Here is a 27,006-nt window from a genome sequence, read left to right as displayed (position 1 = left end):
CCACTGAGTCATCCTAAATTTGTTATATTGAATGGTATAGCTGACATCAGCCAGTTTATTTTGGACTGCGCAATTTTGATTTTTGATAGCCACCATTTTGTTTTTGATAGCCACCATTTTGTTTTTGATAGCCACCATTTTGTTTTGGATAGCAGCCATTTTGATTTTGATAACAGCCATTTTGTTTTCGTTCAATTCATCCATTTTGTCTCCAGAGACCCTGTGGTAAATTGAGTGACAGGGCCGACGGCCATATTTGATGAGTCATATCTCTGCACTGTATTTGAGTTGACTGCTAATTGGTTTAAGCCTTTTGTATTGGTGAATAAGTATAATAACATTTTGATGTTTTACTGAAATTATTATCCAGCTCATTGCTTATTATAAGAATGACCTTATGAGTTTTGTTTTATATCAAAAGTGCAATATTATATTGTTTTGATATTGTAATATTTATTCGATATTAAATTGATATTTTTATAAATTGGTCTACGTTTATTTGCATGTTTAAACCAGTACTGTAAAACCTCGGAAAACAAGCTCACACAGTTAGGCGTATGTTTGTATTTTAGCTCCTCCTATTTTCCCAGGAGCATTACATTTACATTTTTGATTTTATATATATATTTTAAACAAGTTATACAAACATTGACAAAACGCCCGACATAAGATTGGAGGCCCCAGCGAGATCCGTTTACTTTCCATTACTGGTTTAAACAGTGTAAAAACGTTTTATTGAGCTGGTTTTATTGCATTGGCTATTGAATCATGAGTGCTACAGGTAGTGATTCAGAACTGCATTTGGAACAGACGTTCCGAAAAATTGTGGAATTTATATTTATACAACTGAAATATAATGAGGAAGTAGATGAATGGATAAGCAGAATGAGGAAAAGTATAAAACAGGAAGCTGATCATATATTTCAATCTAAGGGTCTGGTGGATCATTATCTTTCATGTATGACCACAATAACCTCGGATTCCGAACTGAAGAAGAGGTTGTTAGGCGCCCTACCCTCTGTTCTATATGGGTTATTAGAGGTAGATATCCTTGCACAGTCTAGAAAAAAAGAAATTGTACAGTTGAGATCCCAATTGCAAGGAACAGAGGGAGACGTCCAATCATTGAACTCCCAGTTACGGGATGTGGAATCAGATCTTCAAATTATAAGGGCTGATAGAGACCAATTAATGATTAATATTTCAGACAGGGAGGTAGCGATCAAAAGTCTGGAAAGAGACGCCGAACGGAATCGTGAAGCGCATCGCAGACTTAAACAGGATTTTGAAGAACTACAACAGCAGTACTTCAAAATCCAACAGGCAGGTAGACTCGATAGATCATCCAGCCCTTGCCCGCCAATACTCACTCCATATGACCTAAAATGGCAAGGCATGTTGGATCGTATGGAGACGGTATGTAAGACTATGAATACCATAATCGATGACAGTACAAGGGTCCCTAAAGATCAACATTTGGATTCCTCTCCAGAGAGAGATATGCAAATGAGGGCCCCTAGGTATGATGGTTCCTATAAAGGTCACGACTCCCTTGCTGATATCGATTCAGATGAATTTGAGGCTGATGAAAGAAAGCGGAAATCCAGCCCTATCCCAAGAAGGGGGAAAGGTACGTATAAAGGGGTTTCAAGCAGGGGAAATAATCAGTACTCCCAGGAAAAGCAGAGCTCGGCCAGCATCATAAAATTCTTAAACACCGCTGTGCCAAAATTCACTAAAAAGGGTTCAGCACAAATCGCATCCCACTTGGAGTTATATGAATCCACTATGGATTCTTTAAATCTGTCTGAAGCAGACAGGATCAGATTTCTCCCATGGGTTTTTGATGACAGATACCGCCACTATTTCACTTCATTTAAGGAGCGGGGTATCATTAGATGGCAAGCAGTTTCACACGAAGTGAAGCTTGAGTTTGGGCCGTATCGCACTAACTCAGAAGCTAAACGAGATGTGTATCGACTTACTTGTCGACCCGATCAGAGCCCCCGAGAATTCCTTTCCGTGCTAAAAAACTCTTACAGTTTAGCATATCGGAATCCTAACTGGGAGTCTCTTGATTTTAAACAGGCATATTACGATGCATTGCCTACCCAAATAAAGTTAAGCATGGCCAATGAGTTAGACTTCGGAAACTCCCTAGAGAAAATGGTTACCTCAGCAACCCTGCTTTTCAATATCAGTGGGAGTTCCAACGTAAGTGGGAGGAACAACAGAAAGTACCCAGAGCGCGGAGTAGATGAAACCAAAGTGAAAGCGGACCTAAACCTTGAATCCCAGCAGAAGAAAATACCTCCTGCAAAAGTACCTATCCAGCAGGGCCAAAGACAGCAACAAAACCCTAATCAAAACAGACCACAAAACCCTAAAGGGTCAGATAGGGAGAGCTCAGGCTCTGGAAACCAGGACTACCGTCCTCGGTTTAATCGCAGGTATCAAGGATACCAGGGTTACCAAGGAAACCGGGGCGGCCAGGGGTACAGAGGTTACCAGGGATATAGAGAACCCCAGGGGTACAGGCGTCCCCAAGGATATAGACGGTGGGATAACCGACCCAGGCAGCAGTGGGAAAGGAGACAGTACCCACATAGTTCACCTAGGGGTAGATCATCCCCTAACTCACCTAGAAGTGGATCACCCGCAGGGAACAGAAATGATCCCCGGAACCAGAACCCTCGCCGACCTAACAGGTTTGATCAGCTTGTCGATCAAGTGAACAAGCTGAGTGACATGATGGGTAAGTTGACTCAGGGATCTGCCGGAAGACAGCATGAGGATTTTTTAGCTGGGGGGGCAGGGCCCAGCTCTGCCAACTAAAGGAAACCGAGATAGATCACTGTACGGAAATGGATACGGTTAATGAAAATGATGTGCAATGTACCGACATACCCCAGGTCGTGGAAGGGAAGTCTAATGTTCTTGATATTTCACCACAAATGTGTGATATTGTGTCATGTGAGCCAGAGCGTGAAGTACCCTCTGTTCAGACTGTCCCAGTGGTAGAATCCATGGGAACCCAAATGCCTTGCAGGCAGGATCAGGAGGAACAAGTTCCTAATACCCTGACGCTGCAGAGAGATCATTCTCTGAAGCAACAAATGGAGAAACATTCCAATTTTCTTTGCAATCTTGAACAGGTAGATGGCCGGTATTTTATCGATACCCATCTACAAGATGGATGTATCGGACCGATCCCAGGTTTACTGGATACCGGTTCCCAGGTTACTATTCTGTCTTTTAACTATTACCAGCAGATCTTGGATTCATTACAAAGGAAGCCAAGATTAAAAGCCTTTGACGGTGCACTAATAAGCGTTGGTGGTAATAGTTTACAAGTGAAAGGCACATCCTGGCTGACATATAAGATCGGTAAAAAGATCATTAAACATCCAACTTTGATTGTTGATCTTCCATATGATAGATTGATCATTGGAATCGATCTGCTCAAACGACTAAATTCCATAATTGACTTCATAAATGAAGCAATATGGGCTCAAGTCAATGCTCCAATTGATTTTGAGCGCTCCAGCAATGCACAGTCGCAACGCAGCTGCCATATGATTGAGGAAAGGCCTAACTCTGTTGAAATCCATTTCCGGAACAGTCAGATACCAGAAGTCACTATCCTGAAAAACGGTAAACCCGAGGAAAATGCTAACACTGCTTTTCACATCATAAATATCCGAAAGGATAAGATTGAAAAGATAGTCCTTGAAGAGGATGTGTTAACTATTTCCTTTAAAGGGGGAAACCAGGAAGTGGCAGGCATAACCAAGCATACACAGGCATTGGTTGAAATCGAGAAAATCAATGATAATGTGCTGGTTCCCGTGCAGGTAAATAATATTGCTCGGGTAAAATATGCCAAGTTGGATCTCAAATCTGAGGCCAGCTACATAAGCCTAGGACTGCTGAAGCAGGTTACCGACCCTCAGATAATCAAATTTATTTCCACACAGGAATGGATCCATGATCTGGATAACGATAACCAGAGTCATAATGTAATTGCAAAATGCATCTTATCTGTGTCTCTAGGAAACAAATCTGCAAAACATGTCTTCAGTGTGTTAAAGGAACCACAGTACCAAATGTACTTAGGAAACGACATTATTCACCGATTTGCCATACAGGTTGATCTGGTCAATAATGTTCTGTGGTCCAAATTATCCGGAAACCCAGAGGAATTCCAGGATAGAGAACAAGCCTTGAGATGGGGACAGCGGATACCATATGCAGTGGATATCACTGTCGCTGAAAAAGTAAAAATCCCTGAAGGTTGCAAATCATTTCTTTTACCCATTCGAGTAAAGAAGGGTCAAAAGATGAGAAATGCAGATGCATTGATTTGTTTATCCAATCGGATGCAACAATTGGGGTTGAAGGTAAAACCAATTCCCCTAATAAATATTCATCAGGAACCATTATATATGGTCATGCAAAACATGAGCCCTCATAGTATCACGTTACAGGAGGATACAATGATTGGCTTAGCCATTGACTCAGAGTATTATACTTTTGGATTCCAAAATGAAGTCATTGGACTAATACCTGATGAATATTTGACAGAAGAACAAATAGTGGACCAACAATATTTCTCAACACCTGAAGGATTGTTCAGCATACACTCTATTTATCCTTTCAGTTCTGAGGAAGGTACATGTCATGTCGAGGGAACATCATTGATTTTTAACCAGGAAATCAATGAAAGTGAGTATCAATCACTCCAGCAGGGTAAGGATCAAGCATGTTACACCCCAAATGACTTAACTAATAGGCTTGAAGAAGCTTATGAGGTAGGTCAACCTGAGATTTTCCCAGAATTTCAGGAACGGGTAGAAGAACAACTCTCTATAGCTGATGGATGTTCTAATGAATCAGAACGACAGCAGCTAAGGCAACTATTCTGGGATTTCCAGGAGATGTTTGCCAAGGACTCTTATGACTGTGGGGAGACTAACCTGCATGTTACGAGAATCCTGACTGATCCAGATGCACCCCCTGTGTTTATCAAACAATATCGACTTCCGCTAGCAGCCTACGAGTCATTATCGGAAATTGTTAAGAACCTGGAAAAGAAAGGTATTATCCGCCCAGTACACAGTTCCTTCAATCATCCAGTACTCGGAGTTCTTAAACCGAATGGTCAGTTCCGTCTATGCTCAGACTTGAGACAGTTAAACAAACGTGTCTACATGTCGGGTTGGCCTGTACCATACATTGACCAATGCTTGGCGCAAATCCAAGGGTCTAAAATATTCACAGCCCTTGACTGCGCACAAGGATATTGGACAATTAAAGTGGATGAAAGGGATCAATACAAACTAGCCTTCACATTCGGTAACAGACAATTTGCGTGGACCCGTACGCCTTTCGGATACATCAACGCAGGCCACGAATTTGCTGTGTTCATGCACAAAGCAATGCCTGATGCAGCTGAACGAGGTACCCTAACTTATGTCGATGATATCCTTATCAAAAGTACAATCTTTGAGGAACATATTTCAGAGTTGAGATATGTATTGAATCAACTAAGAGAAGCAGGTGTTAAACTTTCCCTACAGAAAGCTCAATGGTGCCGATCTAAAGTAAATTTCCTAGGACATGAAATTACTGCAGAAGGAATTAATCCACAGAAAAAGAAAGTGGAAGCAATCAAAAATACGAGGTCCCCCACAAATCTCAAGGAACTGAGATCATTCCTGGGGATGATGAATTATTCTCGCAAGTTCATAGATAACTATGCTGAGATTACAAAACCGCTATTGCAGCTGCTAAAGAAAGGAGTACAATGGGAATGGAATGAGTGCCATGAACAAGCTGTATCTGAGCTTAAAACAAAACTCATACAGGCCCCATGCCTTGCTTATCCAGAAGGTGGTAAACCCTTCTATGTTGAAACAGGTTTTACCGATAAGAGTGTAAGTGCAGTTCTTTTCCAAAAGCAAGAAAGACTGAATAAAATAATTGCTTATGCCAGTAAATCACTATCACCAGTTGAAATCAAATTTAATAATTGTGAGAAGGCATTATTAGCAACTGTGTGGGCTTTGCAATATTTCAGAAGTTTTATTCAAGGGGAAAAGATCATTGTAGAAACTGCACACCAATCACTACAATATTTGCAAAGTAACCAAATAAAAGAAGGTAACCTGTCAAACAGTAGGATAACGGCATGGACAATGTCCCTAATGGGATGGCCACTGGAAATCAAATATAAACAGGATACTAAAAATCCAGTTGCTCAAGGATTAGCTGAACTCCATGATTGCTCTCATGTGGAACATAAAGATGAGCCACCAGAAAACGATTTTCTGGAAGAGCAATCTTTATCTCCATATAAATCCTATGAAGAAGAGTACTGCAAATCACTACCATGTGCATATGTTGACGGCTGTTCTTTTCACACAGAAGGAGATGAAAAGATGCTGGTTGCAGGTATCGGTATCGTATGGAATAACATATTTCCAGAGATATCTGCGGGATACAAAATTGGTCCCAAAAGTAGCCAGGTCGCAGAACTCGCTGCCGTGTATAAAGCTATACAAATGGCTATCGAACATGACCTTAAGGAATTTGTTTTGATAACAGATTCTGAGTATGTTCGGAACAGTTTTGTGGAATATTTTCCCAGTTGGAAAAGGACTAGCATGACAAGGAGTAACAAAAAGCCAGTCAAACATGGTAAATTGTTTTGTAAAATTGATGAACTGGTTAATACCCACGACCTTACCATTTATTGGAAAAAGGTAAGGGGTCATTCGAAACACCCTGGCGCTGATAAAGATGGGAACGATCTAGCAGATTCCCTCGCTAAGAAAGCAGCCATTGATGGTGAAATCTTCGATATCAATGACCTCATGGGAACTATCGAAGTAAATGTCACCACTAGGGGGCAGGCCCAAAAGGAGTCTCAACCCAGTGTAGCAATGTGGAGTCAAGATTCTCCTAATGAGGATCTCATTGCGAGCCAAAAGGGGGATCCCATTATTGGTTTGTTTTATAAACATATTGGAAGTCCACATGATTATCCCATCACCGTGGAAGACTGCAGTGACAACGAAGAATTACGTATTTTGATGAAAGGTGTGTCACAATTTGCATTACAGGATGGATTGCTAATACGAACCTCGAAAAATGGTATTACGCAGTGGGTAGTACCCGCAGCATATCGGGGTTTAATGTTACAACATGCTCACGATGCCCCAACAGCTGGTCATCGAGGAGAGAAAATAACGTATGAGTTATTAAGAGACTACGCTTACTGGCCACACATGTTACAGGATGTCAGGACATATTGTCAAGGGTGCTTGATATGCCCTCAATTCCAGCCACAAGGTCCCACTCACAGGGCACCGCTGATGAAAAGAGGCATAGCTATGCCATGGTCAGACATCCAGATCGATTTTATTGGTCCAGTAACAACGTCCTCAAAAGGAAACCGGTATATGTTAACCGTAACATGCCTGTTCACTAAATGGGTAGAATGTCTACCAAGTAAAACATGCAGTTCCAGTGTGTGCGCATCACTGCTCATTAACCACATATTTTCCCGATTTGGTCTTCCACAGCGCATCGAATCCGATCGCGGAAGTCACTTCACCAGTGAAGTAATGACCAAAATGTGGGAAATCCTAGGGGTAAAACGGAAGCTACACATAGCTTACCGACCAGCCTCTAGTGGTGGAGTGGAGCGTTACAATCAATCCATTGTAAATATCCTGAAAAAATTTGTTAGCGAATCAGGTAAAGACTGGGATGTCAAGCTGCCACTAGTTCTCATGGCTATTAGAGCTACTCCAAGCGCAGCAACCAAACTTTCGCCATTTGAGATGCTCACAGGTAGAAAGATGGTGTTACCCCAACATTTGCTTTACAAAACCACGGATCACAATTTGATGAATGCAACTACTGCACATCAATATGTGGAGAACTTACGGAAGCACCTCCAGCATGCCTTTGCATTTGCTCAAAGAAACATCGAAAAAGCCGCAGTCAGTACAAAAACGTACTATGACCTCAAAACTACGCAAAAGGAGTATCAGGTGGACGATAAGGTGTATCTGTACAATTTCGCCAGAGACCAGGTAAAGGAGAAGAAGTTCCTCCCTTCATGGAAGGGCCCATATCCAATCACTGATAAGTTGTCTCCTGTGGTTTATAAGGTTAAGATCCCTAAGGGGGATGACTTTGTTGAAAAATGGGTGCATATTAATCAGTTGCGTATATGTCACCCTAGCTCACAGTTGCGGAGAATTGAGCAATCTTGAAATGTGTGCTAACAAATTATTTTTCTCCTGACAGGTATACCTAATGATGCATTTAATCTCCACTAGACACAAAGATTCCAATCCGGCGCAAAGATGCCCCACCTGATGATTGCCATCCTTTATGCAGTCCTAATCTTGGGGAAGAGTGCCGAGCCACGAGTGATGCCAGATTCAGCATCCGTGATGTTACCGGATACAGCGGAGTTCATCATGACCAGATAGATGTTCCTATCCTAGAGGGTCCAGATGAGCCTAAACCCGCGATGTGTCGTTGAATGACGAGCTGATGTATCCGAGGTCCATTGAAGGGAGATGCAAGTCTGATACCTGTTCCACACCAGATACTCACAGGAGTGAGTTATTCAAATCTTGAAGCAGATCCGGAAAATCCTTTTGTTTGAACCAAAGGCCAAAGCAGTTCATCGCTGTTACAGTCGCTGTTTGCCACCTTTGCAACAAGAGGAAACCTGTTTGTTTACATCCGGAGTATCATTTGCCAAGTTTATTTTTCTTGAGGCGTGAAACATAAACTTCAATGTGATGAAGACAATGTTTAAAGTCCATTTCCCTTTCATACTTGGATTACAAATACAAAACATAAAGCTTCGTTCGCAACGCGTTCCCACAGGAATGAAGAAAACGTAAAACGTTTAATAATCCTTGTTGTTCTTTTGAAATGGTCACACCCTGGAACATTCCAAAAGAAAAGGGGGATGTGTCGAGATTTCCATATGGCGGGATATCATTTTTCCAATAAACTGAACTGTGTATGATCAGATACACATAGACCTAATAATTTCCTTTCCTTAGGTTACAGAAGACAAAGACTTCTTAATGTAGGGTGATTATAGGTTAACATATACATTGATCATTGAGAAAGGCAGAGCATATTTTAATATGGCGATGTAATATTGCCATGCAAGGCTGACTTGTATGTGTCTCTAAAGGAAGGTCAGATGTTGAACAACAGGCAGTCAGCTGATGTGCTATTTGCAATGGGTAATCCCATTCACCCTACTGGGAACAATGATATCAGACCATTCTTTGTTTTAGGTCAAAACACTTGACAAGATAGCAAACAAGAGGAGTCTGAGTGACAATAGTGTGTTTAAAAATGGACTAATATCTGTATACAATGGCTCAAACCTGGCTACATTGAATGTGAAACCAAAACCCATGCAAGGGTTCTATGCAATATTTGTGTTTCCAAAGTCCAGACACAAACACAAGGCTTAGGAAATACCTTTATTTTTCTTATAGCTGGGCAAACCAGTAACAATATGAAAATGTTATTGAAAATGTATACGTGTTAATATAAAGATTCCCTGAATGAATATATCCAGAATGGTATAGAAATGTTATATGGTTACCAGTGTTGTATATTAAACAATAATGTTAGAGATATAAAACCATGCTAACAAAAACAATGTTTTATATAAGGAGGTCCATGGTGGTTTTCAATATGCCACTATGATTTTGGATAAAATCAAATCTATCTTGGATATGATAGAAAAGGTCACTGTATACTAAATAATAACCAATGATCCCATCCAGAGCAGCTATCCATAAGATATGAATTTTTATAACATTGATTTATTCACTGTTGGGGTATAATAAAACATGATTTTTGTTTTTAGTTTGCCAAATATCCCAGTAAGTCTGTGATTAGTTAGCCAACAGCACCTACAAAGGGTGAAAGCCAGTATTACACTTGGGTTAAAGATTAGTCACAGAAAGCTCCCATTGGTCACTCCCACTGCCCAGTGATAGGCTAGAAGATTTAATCTCCTGGGCAGGACCATAGGTAGTGAGGGGAATAAGATGAGAGGGGTCATGCAATGAGAGAATCAGACCATCAGGAGATCTGAGCAGACCAGGACATAGAGGATTCATGCCATCTGAACGCAACCACGCCTAAGAGGAACACGCCCAGAGGCCATCTTGGTGACTATACTTGAACCCAGTTCTGATTTTCTTGTCAGTTAGACGGCTTATTACAGCGCAGAATATCTGAACATATGATGTATTGATTGAATTTCATTGGTTGATATTTTAAAAAGGGGTGAGCTTTTCCAAAGTTGCAAGTTGGAAACAACTCACCTAAGTTCTACCATATGTTCATTGATAACTGGCTGTTTAACTCAGTCTTGGATAAAAACTAGACCTTTCAAGCTACCTCCTCTAGATATTTTGATACTTTGCCGCAGCATGTGCAAGCCACACCTAGCCAAGTTTAGGACGACTCAATAGATATTTTATTCCAAAAATTATATGTATTTTACCCGCCTGCTCTGTGTAGTAACACAGGCCAGCGGAGGTTAAAGTGTAGACAGAGGGAAAATTCCTGTCATTTATAGTTGATTGCATAGCGATTGTGGGGCAACGCCCAGTCGTCAGATCCACTGAGTCATCCTAAATTTGTTATATTGAATGGTATAGCTGACATCAGCCAGTTTATTTTGGACTGCGCAATTTTGATTTTTGATAGCCACCATTTTGTTTTTGATAGCCACCATTTTGTTTTTGATAGCCACCATTTTGTTTTGGATAGCAGCCATTTTGATTTTGATAACAGCCATTTTGTTTTCGTTCAATTCATCCATTTTGTCTCCAGAGACCCTGTGGTAAATTGAGTGACAGGGCCGACGGCCATATTTGATGAGTCATATCTCTGCACTGTATTTGAGTTGACTGCTAATTGGTTTAAGCCTTTTGTATTGGTGAATAAGTATAATAACATTTTGATGTTTTACTGAAATTATTATCCAGCTCATTGCTTATTATAAGAATGACCTTATGAGTTTTGTTTTATATCAAAAGTGCAATATTATATTGTTTTGATATTGTAATATTTATTCGATATTAAATTGATATTTTTATAAATTGGTCTACGTTTATTTGCATGTTTAAACCAGTACTGTAAAACCTCGGAAAACAAGCTCACACAGTTAGGCGTATGTTTGTATTTTAGCTCCTCCTATTTTCCCAGGAGCATTACATTTACATTTTTGATTTTATATATATATTTTAAACAAGTTATACAAACATTGACAAAACGCCCGACACAGCTCATTCCCCTTGAGGTTTTTTATACGGGGGTCCCTCAACAGGCAGGACAGCATAAAAGACGACATCTGCACAAAGTCGGATCCAGTACCCTCCATCTCCTCTTGCTCTTCCTCAGTGATGTCAGGTAAGTCAACCTCCTCCCCCCAGCCGCGAACAATACTACGGGAAGGTTGAGCAGCACAAGCCCCCTGCGACGCCTGCTGCGGTTGTTCTCCTGCCGCTGTCCCCTCCTCCTCCTCCTCCTCCTCCCCCAAAGAAACACCTTGCTCATCATCCTCTGAGTCTGACTCGTCTTCTGCACACGACCTCTCTTCTTCCTCCTCCTCCCCCCTCTGTGCTGCCGCAGGTGTTGAGGAAACAGCTGGGTCTGATGAAAATTGGTCCCATGCCTGTTCCTGCCGTAACGGTTCCTGGTCACGCTCATTCGCAGCTTCATCCGCCACTCTACGCACAGCACGCTCCAAGAAGTACGCGTAGGGAATTAAGTCGCTGATGGTGCCCTCACTGCGGCTCACCAGGTTGGTCACCTCCTCAAACGGCCGCATGAGCCTGCATGCATTTTTCATCAGTGTCCAGTTGTCGGGCCAGAACAACCCCAATCTTCCCAGACTGTTTCGTTCTACTCCAGTTGTAGAGGTACTGGGTGACGGCTTTCTTCTGTTCTAGCAGGCGGGAGAACATGAGCAGGGTCGAGTTCCAGCGAGTGGGGCTATCGCAAATGAGGCGTCTCACCGGCATGTTGTTTTTACGCTGAATTTCTGCAAATCGTGCCATGGCTGTGTAAGAGCGCCTCAAATGCCCACAGAACTTCCTGGCCTGCTTCAGGACATCCGCTAAGCCAGGGTACTTTGCCACAAATCTTTGAACCACTAGATTCATGACATGTGCCATGCAGGGTATGTGTGTCAGCTTCCCCATATGCAAAGCGGCAAGCAGATTGCTGCCGTTGTCGCACACCACGTTGCCTATCTCCAGGTGGTGCGGGGTCAGCCACTCATCCACCTGTTTCTTAAGAGCAGCCAGGAGAGCTGCTCCAGTGTGATTCTCCGCTTTGAGACAAGCCATGTCTAAGATGGCGTGACACCGTCGTACCTGGCATGCAGCATAGGCCCTGCGGAGCTGGGGCTGTGTAGCTGGAGAGGAGAACTGCCACTCAGCCAAGGAGGAGGAGGAGGACAGCGAAGAGCATGTAGCAGGAGGAGAGGAGGTGGCAGGAGGCCTGCCTGCAAGCCGTGGAGGTGTCACAATTTGGTCCGCCGCTTTCTGCTTGCCATCGTTCACCACCAGGTTCACCCAATGGGCTGTGTAGGTAATGTAGCGGCCCTGCCCGTGCTTGGCAGACCAGCCATCCGTGGTCAGGTGTACCCTTGACCCAACGCTCTTCGCAAGAGATGACACCACTTGCCTCTCAACTTCACGGTGCAGTTGGGGTATGGCCTTTCTCGAAAAATAAGTGCGGCCTGGCATCTTCCACTGCGGTGTTCCGATGGCCACAAATTTACGGAAGGCCTCAGAGTCCACCAGCCGGTATGGTAACAGCTGGCGAGCTAACAGTTCCGCCATGCCAGCTGTCAGACGCCGGGCAAGGGGGTGACTGGCCAAAAGTGGCTTCTTCCGCTCAAACATTTCCTTCACGGACACCTGACTGCTGCTGTGGGCAGAGGAGCAGGAACCGCTCAAGGGCAGAGGCGGAGTGGAGGAGGGTGCCTGTGAAGGTGCAAGGGAGAAAGCGGCAGAAGCAGATGATGCACCTGAAGGAGGAAGAGGAGAAGGAGGGTGACTTTTCTTTTGTGTGCTGCTGCTGCTTTTGCTCAGGTGGCCATCCCATTGCTGTTTGTGCCTTTTCTCCAGGTGCCTTCGTAAGGCACTTGTCCCTACGTGAGTGTTGGCCTTTCCACGGCTCAATTTTTGTTGGCAGAGCGAACAGATGGCTTTGGTCCGATCTGAGGCACACACATTAAAAAATTTCCACACCGCTGAGCCACCCTGGGATGTGGGCACTATGGGGACCTCAGCAGCTGATGCTGAAGGGCAAGTTGGCTGGCTGTACATAGGTGGCGATACATGGTGCCGGACTCTGCCACCAGCTGTTTCTGACGAAGAGCTGCCCCAGCTTCTTTCAGCAACTTCTCTCCTCCTACTACTCTCTGACTCCCCCTCTGAACTGTCCCCCTCTTCATCTCCTCTATTGGGAACATACAGAGGATCCCTATTACCGTCATCATCGTAGTCATCCTGCCCAGCTTCGCTTGCCTCAGACAAATCCAAACTTGCACCATCAGTAGGTCCTTCATCCTCCTGACACGTTACATCCATAGTGTTGCCGCGTAACTCAGACATATGAGCTGGTGAAAATTCATCTGGCTGTAACAACAATGGCTGTGCATCAGTGATTTCAACACTAAATAATTCTTGCGAAGTGTCAAATGCAGCGGAAGTGGTGCTAGTAGTAGCGCTGGTGGCTGAGCAAGATGAGGTGTTCTGTGTCGCTAAATACTCAACCACGTCCTGACAATCTTGGGAGGTGATGGGACGTGCCTTCTTCCGAGCACTGTACTGTGGGCCAGGTCCACACGAAATTACATTTACACGACCTCGCGCAGACCTGCCGGGTGGCCTTCCTCTGCCTCTGCCACTACCTCTTCCTCTTCCTCTACCTGTTTTGTCCATATTGGGTATGCACGGAGTGGTATATCACACTGCGTGCACTCACGTAGGTAGGTGGGTTCACTTAACTGCACAGGTATGCGCACTGATGCGGTGGGTTCACTGAACAGTACAGGTATACAGTGGCAGGTTCACTGAACACAACAGGTATGCAGTGGCGGGTTCACTGAACAGGTATACAGTGGCGGGTCCACTGAACAGAACAGGTATACAGTGGCGGGTTCACAGAACAGGTATGCAGTGGCAGGATCACTGAACACAATAGGTATGCAGTGGCGTGTTCACTAAACAGGTATACAGTGGCGGGTCCACTGAACAGAACAGGTATACAGTGGCGGGTCCACTGAACAGAACAGGTATACAGTGGCGGGTCCACTGAACAGAACAGGTATACAGTGGCGGGTCCACTGAACAGAACAGGTATACAGTGGCGGGTCCACTGAACAGAACAGGTATACAGTGGCGGGTTCACAGAACAGGTATGCAGTGGCAGGATCACTGAGCACAATAGGTATGCAGTGGCGTGTTCACTAAACAGGTATACAGTGGCGGGTCCACTGAACAGAACAGGTATACAGTGGCGGGTCCACTGAACAGAACAGGTATACAGTGGCGGGTCCACTGAACAGAACAGGTATACAGTGGCGGGTTCACTGAACAGGTATACAGTGGCGGGTCCACTGAACAGAACAGGTATACAGTGGCGGGTTCACAGAACAGGTATGCAGTGGCAGGATCACTGAACACAATAGGTATGCAGTGGCGTGTTCACTAAACAGGTATACAGTGGCGGGTCCACTGAACAGAACAGGTATACAGTGGCGGGTTCACTGAACAGGTATACAGTGGCGGGTCCACTGAACAGAACAGGTATACAGTGGCGGGTTCACAGAACAGGTATGCAGTGGCAGGTTCACTGAACACAACAGGTATGCAGTGGCGGGTTCACTGAACAGGTATACAGTGGCGGGTCCACTGAACAGAACAGGTATACAGTGGCGGGTCCACTGAACAGAACAGGTATACAGTGGCGGGTCCACTGAACAGAACAGGTATACAGTGGCGGGTTCACAGAACAGGTATACAGTGGCGGGTCCACTGAACAGAACAGGTATACAGTGGCGGGTTCACAGAACAGGTATGCAGTTGCAGGATAACTGAACAGGTATGCAGTGGCAGGATCACTGAACAGGTATGGAGTGGCAGGATCACAGTACAGGTATGCAGTGGGCTGAGGGCTCACTGAACAGAACAGGTATGCAGTGGCAGGATCACTGACCCTCAGTGCATTATGGGGCGAACCGAACTTCTTCCGCAAAAGGTTCGCGTGCGGTACCCGCACGCGAACCACCTACGTTCGCGCGAACCACGTTCGCCGGCGAACCGTTCGGCCCAACTCTACCCACAGTCATGTTTTAGTCTCTAATGGGCAGAAATCACATTACATTCCTAAATTTGTGGAATAAAGTGCTTTAAAATGTCCAGTGTCTGTACACGTCGATCAGGTAGTATGAGGGTTAGGCCCGGTTCACACTGACAGATGAAACGCCACATTTACCGCACCGCAAACATCTGCAGAGAGCTTTAGTGATAACTGCGTATGGACCCTCTGGAAACTCCATGGAAGTGGAAGCTTTGGCCAGAGATCGCTATACAGCCGCAATATGGCTGTATAAGATCCCTGGCAATGCTGGATGTTTTAAAGCACTTTATTCCACAAATTTAAGAATGTAATGTGATTTCTGCCCTTTAGAGATTAAAACACGACTTTGGGTCAACTATGTAATTTTTTGTGGGTCTTTTGCCATGGATCCCCCTCCGGCATGCAACAGTCCAGATTTTAGGCCCCTTTAACCTCTTAAGGACCACAGTGCTAAACTCCCCTAAAGATCAGGATACTTTTAGTTAAATTGGCCACTGCAGCTTTAAGGCCAAGCACACTAGTGATCTCCCCCCCCCCCCCCCCTTTTCTCCCCACCAACAGAGCTCTCTGTTGGTTAGGTCTGGTCGACCCCCTCCCCGTTGTTTATTTTTTTTAATATAAATATTTATTTTATTTTTTTACTATTTATTTTATTATTTATTTTTTTAAACCCCTCCCTCCCCCCAGCCAGCCAATCATGGCGATCAGCTCTCATAGGCTTCACCCTATGAGAGCCGATCGCTCTCCTGTGTGACAGGGCGACAGCCGTGTCACACCGCTGTCCCCAGTACAGCGCTGCTACATATCGCAGCGCTGTACTTAGTAGAAAGTCGTCTAACAGTCTCCCGAGCCGCGATCACCACTTGGCAGACGCGTATTTACAAGGGTGCAGGCATGGCTAGTGCTATGGGCGCCAAGGCACCCATGGGCGCCATGCCTGCTAGTCCTGGTCCGCGGCAAAATTGCCTTCCTACATTCTCTATTTACTACAGCGGGCCGGGCAGCAGCTGTGTCACTGCAGCGGCCGCTATCCCTCAGACACACTCTCCGCCCTCCTCTCACCTCCTGCCTATCAGTGGGGTGGAGGGGCGGTGAAAGCACAGGAAGCGTACACACACAGGCAGAGTTATGGAGAGAATGTGTGTCTCACCCACTGCGCCCAGTAAGTAATCATCTCCCCGGCTAAGGGGCTCTTCTCCTCCTCCTCATGTCTCATAGCAGCTCTCTCCCCATGTGCTTCAGCCTCTGCAGTCTCGTGGTTCAGACTCAGAGGTCAGAGCACACACAGGAAAGTTCGGAGCAGCTTTAGCAGGGGCTGGAGAGTAGCGACAGCCTTGCAATGCATATAGATGAATCGAGTAGAAGCAGAATCCCTGCCGTGCCCGGTCACCTCTCTTTGCAGCTGCTACCCTTCCCCCCATTACACTGCAGGAGAGAGCATTACACATCTCCACGAATGAGCTGTCCCTGGACGTCAGTGTTTTCCCAAACCTGCAGTGTGATGTGCAGCACAGGTTACAGGAGCTGTGAGAGGATTACATTCCTTATATCTAAAGTTCATATAGTAATTGCTCCTACAACTTGCAATCCTCTCTTTTTTTTCTGCATAGTCTGTTTCTCACTCAGGAACATACACACTCACACTTCACACACGCTCTCTCTCCCTGTCTCTCTCTTTCCTCTGTCTCTCTCTTTCCTCTCTCTCTTTCCTCTGTCTGTTTCTCTTTCCTCTGTCTCTCTCTCTCGGTCTCCCTCTCTCTTTCCCTCTCTCTCTTTCGCCTGTCTCTCCCTCTGTCTGTCTCTCTCCCTCTGTCTGTCTCTCTCCCTCTGTGTCCCTCTCTCTGTCTCTCCCTCTGTCTCTCTGTCTCTCCCTCTGTCTCTCTCTCTCTCCCTGTCTCTCTCTCTCTCTCCCTGTCTCTCTCACTCTCTCCCTGTCTCTCTCTCTCCCTCTCTCTCTTTCCTCTGTCTCTCCCTCTCTCTCTTTCCTCTGTCTCTCCCTCTCTCTCTTTCCTCTGTCTCTCCCTCTGTCTCTGTCCCTCTGTCTGTCTCTGTCTCTCTCTCTCTCTCTCCCTGTCTCTCTCTCTCTCTTTGTCTCCCTCTCTCTCTTTCCTCTGTCTCTCCCTCTGTCTCTCTCCCTCTGTCTGTCTCTCTCTCCCTCTCTCTTTCCCCTGTCTGTCTCTCTTTCCCCCCCCCCCCCTCTCCCTCTCTCTTCTCCCTCTGTCTCTCTTTCCTCTGTCTATCTCTCTCTCTCTCCTCTGTCTGTCTGTCTCTCTCTCCTCTGTCTGTCTGTCTGTCTCTCTCTCCTCTCTCTCTCTTTCTCTCTCTCTCTTTCCTCTCTCTCTCTTTCCTCTCTCTCTCTCTCTTTCTCTCTCCCTCTCTCTTTCCTCTCTCTCTCTTTCTCTCTCTCTCTCTTTCCTCTCTCTCTCTCTCTTTCCTCTCTCTCTCTCTCTCTTTCCTCTCTCTCTCTCTCGTTCCTCCCTCTCTCTCTCTCTCTCTCTCTCTCTCTCTCTCTCTCTCTCCAAATCCAAATCCAAATCCAAAAAAGCTTTATTGGCAGGACCAAATACATTTAGCATTGCCAAAGCAAAATAGAACATTAACGGGGGGGGGGGGGGGGGGGGATTGTGGGAATAAGGGAAGGACATGGGTATACAGTCCATAGGAGGATGTACGGGATGGTATGGGGGGGATAGGGTATATAGTCCATAGGGGAGGGGGGTTATAGGCATACAGTCCATAGGGGAGGGGAGTATGGGGTTATACAGTCCATGTGTTATCATGTTCCTCTCAGTTGGTGGCAGGCCGTGACATATCGGGCAGCTATTTGCACAGTTTCTTCCTCTTCCCCCAGTATGATATAGAGTTTCCTCTCCTCATCTGTGGAGGTGAAATCTGCAATGTGGGCGGAGAGTCTTTGAAAATGGGCGGTCCTCAACGGTGTATATTTGCTGCAGTGTAGCAGGAAGTGGGCCTCATCCTCCAGGACCCCCTGGTCACATTGCCTGCACAGTCTCTCCTCCCGGGGCTTCCATGTCTGTCTGTGTCGTCCTGTCTCTATCTCCAGGTTGTGGGCGCTCAGACGGTACAGGCTCAAGGCCTGTCTATCTTTGTGGTGGTGTAGCCTCTCCAGATATGGGGCCATTGTGTACTCCCTCTGTAGTGATTGGTAGATAGTGAGTTTCTGGGAGTTCTTTATGTCACTTCTCCATTCCTCTATGTATCGGTCCTTGCAGCTTTCTATCATTCCTTTTATTTGGGCTTTTGTCAGCCTGTTTTGGTGGTCTTGGCTGGGCTGGCTCTTGACGTTTTGTTTCAGAGAGCGTGGTATGGCCTCCCCATCCTGGCTCAGTGAGGCTTTATGGTGGTAAGTGCTGGGGTTGCTGCTCTGTATATGCGCCCAATATGAGAGCGCCCTCTGCTGGATAGTCAGCCATAGTGGGAATCTGCCTAGCTCTGCCCGGCAAGCTGAGTTCGAAGTGCTGCGATGGACTTGGAGGAGATACTTGCAGAACTCTAGATGGAAGATTTCTGTTGGGCTGGAGTCCCATTTTGATTGGTCAGGGTAGGTGACCGGGCCCCATACCTCACTGCTATAGAGCAGGATTGGGGTGATGATGCTGTTGAATATCTTTACCCAGACTCTCACCGGTGGTTTTAGGTGGTAAAGTTGCCTTCTGATGGCATAAAACGTTCTGCAGGCTTTTTCCTTCAGGGCCTCTACTGCTGGTTTAAAGCTCCCAGTTTGGTTAATTTCCAGCCCCAGGTAGGTGTAACTGTTTGTGGTCTCCAGTGGGCAGCCATTTAATATAAATGAGGAGGTGGGCACTTTTAGATTTTTTCTCTGGAACACCATCACTTTTGTCTTCTTTGGGTTGATGGGCAGTGCCCATGTGGTGCAGAAACTCTCCAGTACTGCCAGGCTGTCCTGTAGGCCCCTTTCTGTTGGGGAGAGCAGCAGGAGATCATCTGCATACAGCAGGAACTTCACCTCGTGGTCATGCAAGAGGAGGCCTGGTGCTGGGGAGGATTCCAGGTCTACAGCCAGTTGGTTAATAAATATGTTAAAGAGCGTTGGGCTCAAACTGCAGCCCTGCCTGACTCCTCGACCCTGCTTGAAGAACGCGCTTCTCTTCCCGTCCACTTTCACACTGCATTGGTTCCCAGTATATGAACTCTTGATGACTCTCTCTCTCTCTCTCTTTCCTCTCTCTCCCCTCTCTCTTTCCTCTCTCTCTTTCCTCTCTCTCTCTCTTTTTCCCTTCATAGCTCACTCACACTATCCCTCACACACACTTTTTTTCTCTTTCCCATTTTTTCTCTCACACACTGTCCCTCAAAGACATTTGATCTCCTTCCCTGACACTCAGTTTCATTACTAAAATCCGCCCCTGGTAGCACTGCACACCCATAGCACCCAGCATAGAATCCTACCTAGTAGCTTTACAGGGGAAGAATGCTCTGATCAGAGGGGGGGGGGGGGGGGGGGGGGGCGCAGTTTCAGTGTTTGCCATAGGCACCATATTACTCAGATACGCCTCTGCCACTTGGAGACTGAAGGCGGGACGGAGCTCTGCCCCCCAAGCAGGAGATGCGCGCGCAGCCCGCGAAAGATCTCCTGCATTAGCCAGCCCCAGGACTTGACGCCAATTGGCGTTAGGCGGTCCTGGGCTGCCGCCGCGGTCACGCCCATGAGGTTGTTAGGTAGTTAAACAACTTTTCCATCACTTTTGTGGCCAGAAAAAGTCCCTCTAGGTCTAAGAATTCCTTGCCCATTAAAGTCTATGGCAGTTCGCAAACGTTTGTGCCAAATTTGCATTCGTGAACCGAAAATTTCATGTTCGCAACTTCACTAGTACGGACCCCTGGAAACCCCATCATGAAATTCATTGCTCTTTCTTTTGATATAAGTAAATTTACACTACCGTTACATTGATACATAATCTGTCATTTACCGCATTTAAAGGGAACCTAAACTGAGAGAGATATGGATCTTTTCTTTCAAACAATACTGGTTGCCTGGCTGCCCTGCTGATCTATTTCGCTACAGTAGTGGCTAAATCACACACCTGAAACAAGCATGCAGCTAATCCAGTCTGACTTCAGTCAGAGCACCTGATCTGCATGCTTGTTCAGGGGCTGTGACTAAAAGTATTAGAGACACAGGATCAGCAGGAGAGTCAGGGAACTGGTATTATTTTAAAAGGAAAAATCCATATCCATCTCAGTGTAGGTTCCCTTTAAATGCATACTTTTTTCCTTTCATAATTTTAAAATCGATTATCTCCAAAACTGTAAGGTCTTTTTGAAAAATATTTTTTTTTCCATACCCACTGTTCACCTTAACATATCCTGAAAATTTGGTGATTCTAGCTATTAAGGGGGCTTTACCATTAATTGCAAAAGTCGGCAGCCATTAGGCAAAAAATGCGCAAATTTTTGCGAATTTACATGGAAATCTAGAAGGCAAAAAGCATGAAAATGTCAGCGTATTTTCAGTAAAAAAATCTTGAAAACAAAAATGGCATTTTTCAATGCGAAAATGCGTTTGGCGAAAAAATCGCGAGCAACACTGGTGTGCAGTATGTTTTTCCTCAAAAACATCCTTAGTAATCTTCATAACTTAAATAGCATTGTAATCACCTCGAAGATATTTAAAGGAAAAACAGAAATCATTTTAATTTCTAAATGAAAGGAATACTCACAACAGCATTCCAGTTAGTTGTTCTAAATTACATGAACACAAAATTCCCCCCACTTATGGCGTGCTGACTGACTCAGGCAGGGAACACACTAGGCAGAAACGCTAACATTGCAGAAAACGCAGCAAAAGCGCACATAATGAAAGTCAATGGGCAGCATGAAGAAACACACATACTTGCGGTCTGCTATGTGCATTTTAAAAAATGCTGGTTTTGTTGCATATTTTTCAAAAACACATCAAAAACGCACATAATTAATAAAAAGTCAACGGTGGCACAGAGGTATTGCATTTTAGTGCGCTTTGTATGTGCTTTGCATGTGATTTTATATGCATTTTTAAAAAGAAACAAGTTTGATTATGTATTTCCGCTTCGTGTTGACTTCCTAGTGATTTGCATAAAACACATAAAAATGCATACAAAACACATATATAATTTATATATGTGAACCGCAAATGCATTAAAACGCTCGCGAAACGCAAGTAAACGCATGTGTGGGAAAAAATGCAAAATGCAAACGCACAGAAAATGCACGTAAACGCACTAAAAATGGCCAAACGCATATGCAGCAAAACACTATGTTTCACGCACTAGGAAAATCTGCATCCTGCACCCATTTAGGTCTCTTTAGTGGACTGCAGTCACAGCCATTCAGCAGGTCAGTATAACAGTGTCAGAAATTTTACTGCTTAACATTAAATAGGACAAACCATTGCTATCATTTTTAGTTCTTATTTTTTTAAACAGTGTAAGGAGAATTACAGCAAATCAGGTGCAAAAGTGGAGCAGAAGGATTTTGATTTAGCCACTGTGCATTTGCACCTGTTTTGCTCCAATTATGCTCCATTGCCCATGCAGTGGGTTTGATATTCCTGCCCAAAGGATTTTACTTACATCATAATAAGTCATGAGGGGCTCACTGACAGTTTGTGGGGAGTTACAGGAATCAGTGTACGCCATGAATTCCTTCCCATGTTTGGTCCACAGATCTGAGAGCTTCCCTTTTTCCTTCAGTGTTTGTTTCAGTGACTTCTGTCTTTTCAGGGGAATTCTGTATAAATAAAAACAAACACATTAAAAGTAATCCCACATACACAGTGGCATAGCTAAGGAGCTATGGGCCCCAGTGCAAGTTTTCAGGGCCGGTTTAAGCAACAATGGGGCCCTAGGGCAAAATAAACCTATGCCCCCCCCCCCCCCCCCCAACATATACCCCGGAACAACAATCGGCATTAGGGGACCTTTTTTGCAGCTGGTATAGTCAGGGTGTGAAGTCCCAATCGGTCAGAGCTCCACATTCTGGTTATCCCAGCCTGCATGGGGGACAAGGGGTTAAAAAGTTTCAGGAGGGGGGACCCCACATAATTTTTTATTTTTTTTTTAAATTCCCACACTCTAAACATAAAAAAAAAATTGGGAAAATAGGAAAAAATGCCAGGGATCTTCATACAGCCATATTGCGGCTGTATAGCGATCCCTGTCCAAAGCGCTGCGGCTGCGTATAGACCCCCTGGAAACCCCGTCAGGATATTGATTGCGCTTTCGTTTGATACATGTAAAATGACACTACCGTTAGGTTTGCTACTAAAAGTTACATTTACCGCATTTAAAACTATACTTTTTCCTTCCACTTTAAAATCTATTTTCTCAAAAACTATAAGGTCTTTTTGAAAAATTGTTTTTTCCTCTTATTCCTAATGATCTCCTTAACATATCCTGCAAATTTAGGGTTTCTAGCATTTAAGGTAGATTTGCTATTAACCATTAAAGTCGGCAGGTTTTTAAATGTGTTTTTTTTCCTTTAAAACTTTAAAATCGATTTTCTCAAAAACTATAAGGCCGATTTGAAAAAAAAATTTTTCCTCTTGTAGCCACTGGGGGCCCCTACAAGCTCTGGGGCCCTGGGGCAGCTGCCTCCTTTGCCTTAATGGTAGCGCCGGCCCTGCAAGTTTTACATGCCCCCCCCCCTATTCATGACAAGTGATATGGCGCGCCAAAACCTGCCAAGGACAACCAAATGTCAGAGAGGTGCAAGAAGAGGATGGGGAGCAGTTTGTTAATGATCCCTACTATTCAAAGCATCTATGGAAGTGATTATTACAAGCACAGGACCAATAGAGAGCTAATACTGTCTGTGATAGAGGGTGGACCCTTCGGGGCCCCTCTGGCCCAAGGGCCCCGATGCGGTGGCTACCACTGCACCCCCTATTGCTACACCACTGCACATACACAGCTGTAGACAACTGGTACCCATACATCTAGCGATTTTACTGTATGATCAACCATTCGATTCGATCATTTTTTCGAATAGATAGAAAATTAAGTGTGTTCCATTATGCCCAATCGATGAAAAGTGGCTGATATCATGTTGAATCGACCAGCTTAGTCGATCATGCAGGATGCAAGATATTGGTCGATCACACAGGAATCGTCTACTGTTTACGTATCATTCAATAGACTCTGAATCAATGCATTCAGAACATGGAGACACAACATCGGTCAGATCAATCAGTGAGGGTGAATCGCATAGGATATCTCTTGTATTGTGTGGTTCACTAGTTGATCGACTTTCAATCAACTATAGTGTACTCGATTCCCCAATAAAGTCGCTCTCTTTTTCTGAATCAGAATCATTAGATGTATGGCTACCTTTACACATGGCTAGGCAGCTATTTTAATTAAAGGGAACTTTTTTTTTTTTTGCATTGCATGGCCGAATACGTATTGGACTAAACAGAGAATGCAGAAATTTACAGCGGTAATCAGAAGACCACAGACATTTTAGGGTAATCACAAGACTTTGGAATACTCGGCAGTATCCAAATCTTGTGCTTGGTCTAAAATTACTGTGGTAATCTGATTTTCGCTGAAAAATTCTGCATTCTCTGATTGGTCGAATGCTTCTGTTTTCTGTGATTGAGCTAAAATTAATGAGTGGTTGTATGCGGTATTTCCATGGAAATTCGATTTCCGGGGCCATTTTCAGATATTGGAAATGCAGATTTCCTGACGGAAATGCACGAAATTTCAATTTCCTTGGAATCCAAATGAGCATCCGTACCTGGCAGCCCTACTGATCTCTTTGGCTGCAGTAGTGTCCGAATCACACACCTGAAAGAAGCATGCAGCTTATATTATCAGATGTTTGTCAGAAACATGTCATCTGCATGCTTGTTCATGGTCTATGGGTAAAAGTGTTAGGAAGAAGAGGATCAGCAGGACAACCAGGCAACTGCATTGTTTAAAAGGAAATAAATAAGGCAGCTTTCAGATACCTCTTGCTTCCGGTTCACTTTAATACCACATTACAACTAGTAGCAAATACAATGAATATCTTACAAAATGAGCAGAAACCATATAACTATAATTTTTAAAGGACAAACGGAAGCCAGAGGGCTATGGAGGCTGCCATATGTATCTACTTTTAAGCAATATCAGATGCCTGGTTATGTTGATGATCATCTGCCTCTAATACGTTTTAGCCATAGCCCTTGAACAAGCATAAGCATGCTTGTTTCTGGTGTTATTCAGACACTACTGCAGCCAAAAAGACCACCAGGGCTGCCAGGCAACTGGTATTGTTTAAAAGAAAATAAATATGGCAGCCTCCATGCATTTCTCACTTTGAAAAATGCATAGAGTGATGTTTGCTGAATGATAAAAGTTTCTCCAGATGCACCACCATATCAGGGTTGTTAAACATTCAGATTTGTTCTCAATTCATACAGTAATAATATCTGACCCCCCAGGCTGAATATAAATTAGCTGCAATGAGAGAATGTGAATCTTAGGAAAAACTTCATATTGTTTCATTGGGTCAAGTTTTGTATCTTTGAACAGGTATAATATTTGTAAGGCATAATTTTTTTTAAATTAAATAATAAATTTATCAGCTGCAACAGGTTAAAATAATCCCCAAGGGTGTGAGTTCCCATGCAATATACTTTGTTAGGCCTCTTTTCCACAGGCAGTTAATAGGGAGTGAGATGCCTCTCAAACTCTCATAACTGTTTGCTTCTGCCTGGTAACTGCTCACTGTTGCCTGGCAACTACTCACTACTACCTGGTAAGTAGAGATGGCCCGAACGGTTCGCCGGCGAACGGTTCCCGGCGAACTTCCGGGGGTTCGCGATCGCGGAGAACTGCGCACTTTTCCGGAAGTTCGGTTTGCCCCCATAGTGCATCACGAGGGTCAACTTTGACCCTCTACACACAGTCAGCACGCACATTGTAGCCAATCAGGCTACACTCCCTCCTGGAGCCACTCCCCCCCTTATAAAAGGCAGGCAGCGTCAGGCTTTTCACTCACTAGTGTGCCTGCATTAAGTAGAGAAGGGAAAGCTGCTGCAGACTCTCATAGGTAAAGCTTAGTTAGGCTCTTGTAGGCTTGTTAGCTTGCTCCTTGCTGATTCTTATTGCTAAAAAAGCACCCCACAACAGCTCTTTTGAGAGCTAATCCTGTTCTTGTGATCTATTTTTTTTATGTGTGTGTGTTTCCCACTGACACTTGTGTTGCATAGACAGCCTTGGTAATTCCAACTGTGTGTGCCACTGCCAGCCAGGCCCAGCACATCCAGTGACTACCTGTGTGTGTGACAGGTGCACATTGTAATACCCATCACTGCATATTGTTGTTCACAGTGCACCCACCTACCGACATGAGTGCACGCAGTGTCACTGTGGCTGTCCTGTACCTGTCTCTGTGTGACAGGTGGACATTGTAATACCCATCACTGCATATACCTACCTGTTGTTCACTGTGCACCCACCTACCTACATGAGTGCACGCAGTGTCACTGTGCCTGTCCGGTTTCTGTCTGTGTATGACAGGTGCACATTGTAATACCCACTGCATATACCTACCTGTTGTTCACGGTGCACACACCCACCTACGTGAGCGTATGCAGTGTCACTGTGCCTAACCGGTACCTGTGTGTGTGTGACAGGTGCACATTGTAATACCCAATGCATATACCTACCTGTTGTTCACTGTGCATCCACCCACCTTCGTGAGAGCACGCAGTGTCACTGTGCCTGTCCGGTACTTGTCTGTGTGTGACAGGTGCACATTGTAATACCCATCACTGCATATTGTTGTTCACAGTGCACCCACCTACCGATATGAGTGCACGCAGTGTCACTGTGGCTGTCCTGTACCTGTCTCTGTGTGACAGGTGGACATTGTAATACCCATCACTGCATATACCTACCTGTTGTTCACTGTGCACCCACCTACCTACATGAGTGCACGCAGTGTCACTGTGCCTGTCCGGTTTCTGTCTGTGTATGACAGGTGCACATTGTAATACCCACTGCATATACCTACCTGTTGTTCACGGTGCACACACCCACCTACGTGAGCGTATGCAGTGTCACTGTGCCTAACCGGTACCTGTGTGTGTGTGACAGGTGCACATTGTAATACCCAATGCATATACCTACCTGTTGTTCACTGTGCATCCACCCACCTTCGTGAGAGCACGCAGTGTCACTGTGCCTGTCCGGTACTTGTCTGTGTGTGACAGGTGCACATTGTAATACCCATCACTGCATATACCTACTACCTGTTGTTCACTTCAGTCAGTGCACCCACCTACTCACGTGAGCGCACGCAGTGTCACTGTGCCTGTCCGGTACCTGTCTGTGTGTGACAGGTGCACATTGTAATACCCATCACTGCATATACCTACCTGTTGTGTTCAGTGCACCCACCTCATCACTGCATATACCTACCTGTTGTGTTCAGTGCACCCACCTCATCACTGCATATACCTACGTGTTGTGTTCAGTGCACCCACCTACCTACATGAGTGCACGCAGTGTGATATACCACTCCGTGCATATCTGTTAACTGCACCTGTGT

The 27,006-nt window shown here is 44.8% G+C and overlaps 2 protein-coding genes across 2 annotated transcripts in view; one reads left to right on the top strand and one right to left on the bottom strand.

Annotated features, from left to right (window-relative positions):
• Positions 1-25,103, bottom strand: part of CTSE (cathepsin E) — a 76,042-nt gene extending 50,939 nt beyond the window's left edge. Inside the window, exons 1-2 of the mRNA XM_068265545.1 lie at positions 25,088-25,103; positions 22,038-22,194 (exon numbers count right to left, since the gene is read on the bottom strand). Of these exons, the coding sequence (XP_068121646.1) occupies positions 22,038-22,103 (66 nt within the window). The 5' untranslated portion in view covers positions 22,104-22,194; positions 25,088-25,103. The remainder of the gene's footprint in view (positions 1-22,037; positions 22,195-25,087) is intronic.
• Positions 873-8,560, top strand: LOC137547487 (uncharacterized). Its single transcript, XM_068271083.1, has 3 exons — positions 873-895; positions 1,452-2,755; positions 8,352-8,560. The coding sequence occupies exons 1-3, from the start codon at positions 873-875 to the stop codon at positions 8,558-8,560; spliced, it is 1,536 nt and encodes a 511-aa protein (XP_068127184.1).
• Positions 25,104-27,006: the final 1,903 nt, after the last annotated feature.

Source organism: Hyperolius riggenbachi, chromosome 2 (assembly GCF_040937935.1).
Source record: "Hyperolius riggenbachi isolate aHypRig1 chromosome 2, aHypRig1.pri, whole genome shotgun sequence".
Taxonomy (NCBI): domain Eukaryota; kingdom Metazoa; phylum Chordata; class Amphibia; order Anura; family Hyperoliidae; genus Hyperolius; species Hyperolius riggenbachi.
Note: the sequence above shows the minus strand (reverse complement) of the source record. Positions and strands in the feature narration are given on the sequence as shown.

Bases quoted from the DNA above. Each gene is read 5' to 3' on its own strand.
- LOC137547487 (XM_068271083.1), top strand. From the start codon at position 873: ATGGATAAGCAGAATGAGGAAAA. The intron at 896-1,451 runs GTATAAAACAGG...AATCGATGACAG, and splicing joins GATAAGCAGAATGAGGAAAA to TACAAGGGTCCCTAAAGATC. The intron at 2,756-8,351 runs GTAAGTTGACTC...AATCTCCACTAG, and splicing joins CAAGCTGAGTGACATGATGG to ACACAAAGATTCCAATCCGG.